The sequence below is a fragment of the Morone saxatilis genome, unplaced genomic scaffold, assembly GCF_004916995.1.
Source record: "Morone saxatilis isolate NCDOM2014 unplaced genomic scaffold, NCSU_SB_2.0 Contig1, whole genome shotgun sequence".
Taxonomy (NCBI): Eukaryota; Metazoa; Chordata; class Actinopteri; family Moronidae; genus Morone; species Morone saxatilis.
In genome coordinates, this window is record NW_023339651.1 from 30517 (window position 1) to 38957 (window position 8441).

Consider the following 8441-nt stretch of genomic DNA (forward strand, 5'->3'; position numbering starts at 1 on the left):
AAGAGAAGATTGTAGAGCTGTAGAGCTTGTAGAGTTGTAGAGCTGTAGAGTTGTAGAGCTTAGAGTTGTAGAGTTGTAGAGCTGTAGAGTTGTAGAGTTTGTGATTGTGTAAGCTGTAGAGCTGTAGAGTTGTAGAGCTTAGCAGCTGTAAGAGCTGTAGAGCTGTAGAGCTGTAAGTTGTAGAGCTGTAGAGCTGTAGAGTTGTAGAGCTGTAGAGTTGTAGAGCTGTAGAGTTGTAGAGCTGTAGAAGCTGTAGAGTTGTGATTGTGTAGAGCTGTATGAGTTGTGATTGTGTAGAGTTTGTAGAGTTGTAGAGTTGTAGAGTTGTAGAGTTGTAGAGTAAGTAGAAGCTGCTAGAGCTGTAGGAGTTGTAGAGTTGCTAGAGCCGTAGAGTTGTAGAGCTGTAGAGTTGTGATTGTGTAGAAGCTGTAGAGCTGTAGAGCTGCTAGAGTTGTAAGAGCCTGTAGAGTTGTATAGCTGTAGAGCTGTTAGAGTTGTGATTGGTGGTAGAGCTGTAGAGTTGTTAGAGCTGTTAGAAGTTGTAGAGCTGCTAGAGTTTGTAGAGTTGTAGAGTTGTAGATTGTAGAGTTGGGTGAGGAGTTGCTAGAGCTGTCAGCGCTAGACTGTAGAGTTGTTAGACCTGTAGAGTTGTAGAGCTGTAGAGTGTGCTTAGAGTTAGACTGTTAGAGTTGTAGGAGCCTGTAGAGTTGTTAGCAGCCGTAGAGTGGTGAGCTTGTAGTTGAGAGCTGTAGGAGTTGTGGATTGTGTAGAGTTGTCCAAGATTGTAGAGTTAGAGTTGTAGGAGCTTGTAGAGTTGTAGAGAGTTGTAGACTGTAGAGTTGTAGAGCTGTACAGCTGGATGCGTATGAGACATGTTATTTCTGTCCGAGCGTCTCTCAGTACACAGCTTTATTGATTGTTAATCGCTACGGCTGCAACAACATTTGCCTACAGTAATGTGGCTGTACGGAGAAGCGACCTGAAGCCTGCTGGTTGAACCTAGCTGTTGAGCCTGCCTGTTGGGAGCCTGCTGTTGAGCCTGCTGTTGCAACCTGCTGTTGGAGCCTGCTGTTGAGCCGCTGTTGAACCTGGCCTGTTGAAGCCTGCTGTTGAGCCTGCTGTTGAGCCTGCTCGCTTGCAACATTTGCTGTTGAGCCTGCCTGTTGAACCTGCTGTTGAGCCCGCTGTTAACCTTGCCTGGTTGAACCTGCTGTTGAGCCTGCTGTTGCAGCCTGCTGTTGAACCTGCTGTTGAGACTGCCTGTTGAGCTGCTGCTTGAACCTGCTGTTGGAGGCCTGCTGTTGAGCCTGCCCTGTTGAGCCCTGCTGTTGAGCCTGCTGGTTGAACCTTCCAGATGTGCGCAGCTGTGGTGGGCGTGCAGCTGTTTGCTGTGGTGTCAGGAGAGCCTGCAGCCCTGCTGTGCGTCTGCGCTGGACACACCACCTGGCAGGCTGTGTCGGGGGCTGATGACACAGACTGAAAACAGACAGGAGGTTATGGACCGCTACCTGTCCACCTTTATTCCTCCCACTTTCGGTGTCAGACGCATGCAGTTAACAGAACCAGTGTATCTAACCGCATGGAAGTCTGTTCTGTTGGGACCCACTAGCAAGTGCATGTTTTACAGAGACTCTTCTTCCACCCTGGACGTCCGTTACTCACATGTCTGTTAAACACCTTCCTCAACTCCTCCTCTGTTTCAGATTCACAACCAGAAGGAAACGTAGTAAAGCCTTGTTCCCACTGGTGACCTTCAGGATCGAGGTCCGATCTTCTTGATTACAATGGTTCAGAGAGCAGAATGTTAAAACACTGCTGCAACAACCAACCAGAACTACCCTAAAAACCTTTAGAACTTCTGGCAGCGACCACTAGAACCTCATAAAGCAACACTTATATAACTACCTAAGGAACCTTCTAAACCTCCCCCTTAGAGTCCCTTATCCACCCATCAGGGAAACCTGCTCAGTTCTGGTTCAGGCACCTAGTTTGATAGGATAGCACCGGGGTTCCAGGCATTTTGAAAGCAACCTGTTAGAACCAGAACTAAAGTGGTGGAAAAACTCTGCTAGATAACCAGCTAGAACCAAGCCTAGAACCAGCTAGAACCAGCTAGAACAGCTAGAACCAGCTAGACCCATCTGAGATCTGATGTGGAGACCTTATCTGGGAGGTCGTGGCTCTCTGTTGACGTTCTGCTTAACTGTTCTGTCACACAGCTTCCCATGATCCAGGATCTGGAATGCTTGTCCTGGTCTTCCTGAACTCTTCTGCTCGCCTGCCGGTGTTTTCCCTCCCAATACAAATGGGCCGCACCCCTTCACTTTGGCTGTTGCCTTGGCAAACATGTCAAATCCCGCCTGCAGCCAGCGGTCCGGTCCCTCAGCCCCGAGGAACGACTGGCTGGAGGGACTAGTGGAGGAGTCCTGACCCTGTTCTCTCTCTGTTGCCAGCTCGAATCCAGTCGAGTCCAGTCACTGTTGGAGTCATGAACCTGAGGGAGTCCAGCACCATACCAGGAGGATCTATTCATCCCAACGCATTCTCTGCTGTGAGTTCTCATACACACAGTAAACTTTCTGTGGAAATTCAGATTTATTATGTTGAAAACTAAAACTGATGATGATTCTTCATGGTCGGACCTGAAGCCAAAAAGTCCAAAAGTGGCGTTTAAAAATCCTACTTGCTGGTGTTTCCTGTCTCCCAGCTCTCCTGTAAAGCCTGAATAATGTTGTTTCCAGCCTTTCCTGCCTTGTGTGTTGTCTCTGTGAGTTAAACACTCCTGACACCAACAGGGTGATGACTGTAACAGAAACAACAAAGCTTCAGGCGATTCGTCGACTCTCCGTGGTCCTCTACCTGCTCCTCAGTGGCTTCCTGTTTGTTGGGGCTGATGGTGGAGGCTGCTGTTTCTACAGGTTAAAGAAAGCAATCTGACAGGTTCACTTTTGACCACAGAAATAATATTCTTCCCAGATAAATTTGGGTCGTTTCTGTGTCCGTCCAGCAACATTAGATTCAAACTCTGCTTCAGCTTAAAAACAAATAAAATCAGACCTTGAAAGGAACCTCTGCTTGCAGCTTTGGGCCCAGAAGCCTCCTGCTGGAGCTCTGGGCCAGAACAAGTGCTTTGGGAGCTCTGCGGGCCCAGAACCTCTGCCTGGAGCTCCCCTGTGTCCCCAGACACCTCTGCTGGAGCTCTGTGCCAGAACCAGCGCTGCGAGCTCTGGGCCCAGAACCTCTGCTGGAGCTCTGGGGCCCAGAACCTCTGCTGGGAGCTCTTGGGCCCAGACACCAGTGCTTGGAGCTCTGTGCCCAGCAACCAGTGCCTGGAGCTCCTGGGCCCAGAACCAGTGCTGGAGCTCTGCGGCCAGAACCGAGTGCTGAGCTCTGGTTTCCCAGAACCTTCGCGTTACGCGAGCGCAGACTCTCGGAGCTGGGCCAGAACCTCTGCTGGAGCTCTGGGCCCGAGAACCTTCTGCTGGAGCTTGTGCCCAGAACCTCTGCGTGCGAGCTCTGTGCCCTAAGAACCTCTGCTGGAGCTCTGGGCCCAGAACCTCTGCTGGAAGCCTGCGCCAGAACCTCTGCTGGGAGCTCTGCGCCAGAAACCTCTGCTGGAGCTCTGGCAACCGGGGCCTCGCCCCAGCTTTATACCCTTTTCCTCACAGACCGCTACCAGCAAAACAGCATCAACGGCCATTTTCTCAATGATGTTCGCTACCAGCCGCCAGATCTTTAAACTCACATTCCCTGAGGAGATTGGCTGCTGCTGCGTCGGGGCTCTGATATGTGGGGCAAAAAGGTTTTCTAACAAACTTTAACAGTAACAAAACAGCTATTAGGATAAAAGCTTTTGATCATTACTGACTTTATTTGTTGGTTACTGGCTGTGATACGCACCATTGGGGATACACATTGTTAATGCGGACAGAGAGAGATAAATAAATAAATAAATTAAAAAATCCTATTTGCCAATAAAAAATAAAAAAAAAATAATTTAAAATACGCTACTTGAATGAGACCTACAGAATTGTCTCAATGCAGCCAACACACAGCACTGATTGGTGACACATAAATAATATAATAATAATAATAATAATTTACTTATAACAAGGTCATTTTGGAGTTATTTTGCAGCCGTTTAATTATAACATCCTTTAAAGCTCTCAGATCTTCTTACTTAATAAAAGTACATAAAGCATTAAGAATATATATGAAAGTTACCAAAAATAAAAGTATCTGTGCACTGTATCTTGTTATTAGTTAATATAATAATATTATATTTTCATATAAATTATATGTGAACTGAAGCAGAGTATAAGTATAAAATTGAGTACTTGAGTAAATGATGTTTCCATGGTTGACTAATCTGTTTGTACGCCGATGCCTCCGTGCTGTGTGCTGATATAAATCTCCTTCAGTGTCGACGCCTTCCTTTTGCTCTTCAGCTTCGTGTTCTGCTTCAGCCTCACTCACAGTGCCGGCTTCAGCCGTTTGGCCTCTGACAAGAAAATTGTTAGCTTCTCTGAGCGCCGGACGCTCTGCAGGTTAACGGCGCCGTCGCGCGTCTGTGATTTGTGTGTCTGTTAACCCTCCGCCGCCCTCTCTTCCTCTCTGGATGTGCAGTTTGCTCTGGTCGCGCGCTCCTGAACGTGTTTGGGAGTTCAGTTTTCTTCCTCCCTGCTGCTTCATTGTTCCCGTGTCTGTTCTGATCGTTTGCTTCTGCAGCATTTCATACACAGATGTTGAAGGTTCTCAGGACTCAAAACTGGATTCTAGAGGTCTGGAAATATCAACAGCTTTGATTTAAAGCTGCAGTTATTGTATAAAATGGAAGATTTCCTAAATAAAGCTTCATTATAAAACTCAAAACACAGATACCCAATTTCTACACCCTTAAAGAAACCAAAGAATAAATACTACGTGACAAGGAACCAGCAACTCATCCTTTGTTGTTGTTGTTGTTGTTGTTGTTGTTATTGTGGTGTATGTGTGTGCAGTAATAATCATATAATGTGCCTCTTGCTTGGCTGACCTGCAGCTTCCTGCTCAGCTGGTGAAAGGCTTCATTAATCATCTGATTACGCTTAAATATAATTTAGTGTGTGTGTGTGTGTGTGTGTGTGTGTGTGTGTGTGTGTGTGTGTGTGTGTGTAGGTAAGGCAGCAGGTGATGTGTACAGGTGGCTCAACAGACGACGGCATCACATCACATCCAACTTCCTCCCGACTCGGCAAGTTTGGTTTTTCTTTTTTTGTTTATTTTGGTGGAAACCAACGATCACTGGTTAGAACTGGATGGATTGAATTTATTTTTTTCTCTCCCTTTCTTGCTAATTTCTGCTTTTTGCTTCTTTAATACAATTGAAATTTACTAATAATTTCCTAAAAACTATGAAATTTGGTGCTAACTGCAAGGGAAATGGAAAATCTACTTGTGTTGAGTTTAAAAGCAGTTGTGAGTTCCTCTAACGTCCACCTCCAGCAGTGAGTTCAGCGCTCCATATTGAACTGCAGAAATAAACTAGAGATCATCTCCCTGTTTATACCAGCTGTTCAACTCACCCCTTTAAATGATGTTAAGGATTAAAGTTATACAGAATTAAGGGCGTGGCTGCTTTGAGTGACAGGTGGGTGCAACAAGAAGCTTCAGGTGATTTATTCTGCTCGGCGTCTGAAAGTCAGTCTGTGGATGAAGCTGTTCTTTTATTAATGAGACATGTTGTTCTTGGTCCTGCAGCTTTGCTCTCAGACTCCTCCTGGTTGTCCTCCCTCTGCTGCTCCTCCTCCTCAGTAGGTTCCAGGTCTTAAAAGTAATAAACAATAAACAATGCTCAGGTTCAGGTGTGGCTGCAGTCTAACACAACTGCTGTTGATGTTTCAGGCCTGTGTTGGTTTGGTCCAGCTGGTCTACAGTCCGTCCTTCCAGCTGTCAACATCACAGAGTGGAGGACGGTGGTCTCCGACGTCCCCGGTCTGTCCTCCATCTACGGCTCCACGTCCCCCCAGAGCCGCTCAATAGAGGGCGCCGCGGAGGAGTCGAGGGAGGTGCAGGCCTTCGAGGAGCCGCTTTACAGTCGACCTCCGCCGGCTGAAACGCAGACAGGAGAGGAGGTTCTGACCCCTGACTTTACGGTCTGGATTTACTTTCTGATTTAAAGTTTATTTTTCACTTTCTGGGAAAAAACAGCTGAAATCATCATAATCAGTCGTATTCAGAATCAAAAGATCATTTCTGTCATCAGCTGTCCATGATTCTCCACGTGTCTAAACTGTCTCACCTCTCGTCGGCCTGTGGCCTTTCCAGCTGCCGTCAGCCGCGGTGGAGGAGTCGTCGCGGCTCGTTCGTCTGGAGCAGAGTCTGGCGGCGCTGTGGGAGCAGGTGGAGGCCGGCGGGCGGCGGGAGGAGCAGAGACACAGGGAGGTGCTCCGGCTGTACACTGACCTCATCCAGCAGCAGCAGCTGGTCTCTGTTCACAGCGGCGCTGAGGAACCCTGGCTGAGCGGCCTGCTGGACCAGCAGCTGAACCAGCAGCTGAACCAGCTCAGGACACGACTGGACGAGGAGAGGCAGCAGAGGGAACAGGTCAGATACTGAACACATCGGTCGGGACCTCCTGATGAAGTCAAAGAATATATCTGAGGGGTTATAAGATCATAAACTGGATTATTTTGCTAATATTTGCCCTTTTACTCGAGAATTACTGGATAATTTACTAATGTCTGAAAAACTATGAAATTTGCTACTAACTGTAAGGAAAACCAAAAATGTACTATACATGTTGAAAAGCAGTTAACAATTGATGGGTAGGGAGCTAGTGTCTTGCTAATATTGGCTAACTTAAGTTTTAGAGGAACTTAAGTTTGTGACGTCCGTGTTGGCTTAGTTTAAGCCTATGCTGGGCTCCATAGGTTCCAGTACATACGTGGTACAGTATCTAGTATATAACTTCCTGTCAGTTCACTCAGTGATAGAAAAGAGCTTCCTGGAGGGAACAAGGTTGAGAACTACCAGTCTGCTGTATGGACGAGGACATGGATCTCTGAGCATGATGGGAGTCTTGTTTCCGTCCTGTTGGTGTGTTTGTAGACTCGGCAGCAGGATTTGTCGCAGCAGCAGAGTCAAACGTCCCGTCTGGATCACCTGGAGCTGCAGCTGCAGGCACTGGCTGCCAGAACCCAGGTACAGAGAACGCTTTAAGCTCACTCACACAGGCTCCAGTCCTGGTTGGTTTCAGTCTGGTTCATTGTTCTACAGGCGGTGCAGTGGAGACAAGAAGCTGCTGCAACAGCCTCACCTTCATCCACAGTTCCAGCTGCTGTCAGGTAACCTTCATCCTCCTCTTCACTCAGTTTACCCCGGGAGAAACCTCCTGAACCATGAACACTGAAGGAATCCTAACCTTTAGTCCACTCTAAGTGACCTGGACTACAGGTGTGAACACTTTACCTTGACTTGTCCTGTAACTTCCTCTAGTGTTGGTGTTGACCGTCAGTCCCATGATGCCTTGCTCGCGGAGGTTGCGCGGTTGGAGGCGGCTCTGGAGGACGTCAGGCAGGATGTTGAGGGTCTGTCTGGGTGTTGGGACGGCTGCAGACGACTCGACAAAATCCAGCAGACGGTGAGTTTTTACAGTTTCAAAATAAAAGCTTCCTGTTGCTTCACCAGTAGAAACTTTTAATGTGAAGCAGCGAAATACTTGAATTTCCCTCGGGAAATAAAGTATCTATCTATCTAAATGTTAATACGCGTTTGTTTTGGGCACAGCTGGCGTTTTAGTGGCCGTTTATTTTCTTCGCCTGTAAAATTCAATGTCTTTATTTATTTATTTATTTATTTATTTATATTCTGACAGACGTGGACGTAAAGGAGGAGTACCTCCACAGGGCAGCGATTAGTAACGGTCTCTTTTTGTATCCTGCTGCTGTCAACCAATCAGATTTCAGAGCAGGTCTCCGCTCAGGTCCGCGAGGAGGTTCGGACTCTGGTCTACGGCAACCAGCTGACGGTGAGGGGCGGGGCCTCGGGAGACGGTGGCGGCCTCCCGGACTCGCTCCTGCAGTGGCTGTCGCAGCAGTACGTCAGCGGGGCCGACGTGCAGGCGTCACTGGCCGCCCTGGAGCTCAGCATCCTGCAGAACATCAGCCTGCAGCTGGAGCAGCGCCGCAGCGAGGAGGCGGTCAGAGAGGCCGTCCTGCACGCCACCGGGGCTGCTGGGGCCACCGTGACCCAGGAGGTGAGGAGTGGGGGAGGGGGGCGCCTGGAGGATGAGAGTGAGTCTTAATATCACTACACAATTCTTTTATCGAGACTAATCTTGTCTCCTTTGGTCCACACTGAAATATCTCAACTACTCTGGACGGATTGGGCTCAGGCTACAGCTGCAGTTATTAATCACCGGCTAGGAGCGGAACAGATTTGCAGTAGGGGTGTGCATCTCT

General features: G+C 48.1%; 1 protein-coding gene across 1 annotated transcript in view; it reads left to right on the top strand.

The window, feature by feature from the left end:
- Positions 1–5157: 5157 nt before the first annotated feature.
- LOC118325697 (SUN domain-containing protein 1-like) overlaps positions 5158–8441 on the top strand; it is a gene marked incomplete at its 5' end in the record, with an annotated part of 4851 nt that continues 1567 nt past the window's right edge. Inside the window, 8 exon segments of the mRNA XM_035658476.1 lie at positions 5158–5233; positions 5740–5792; positions 5884–6134; positions 6307–6585; positions 7090–7182; positions 7258–7325; positions 7477–7621; positions 7940–8236. Coding sequence (XP_035514369.1) covers positions 5158–5233; positions 5740–5792; positions 5884–6134; positions 6307–6585; positions 7090–7182; positions 7258–7325; positions 7477–7621; positions 7940–8236 — 1262 coding nt within the window.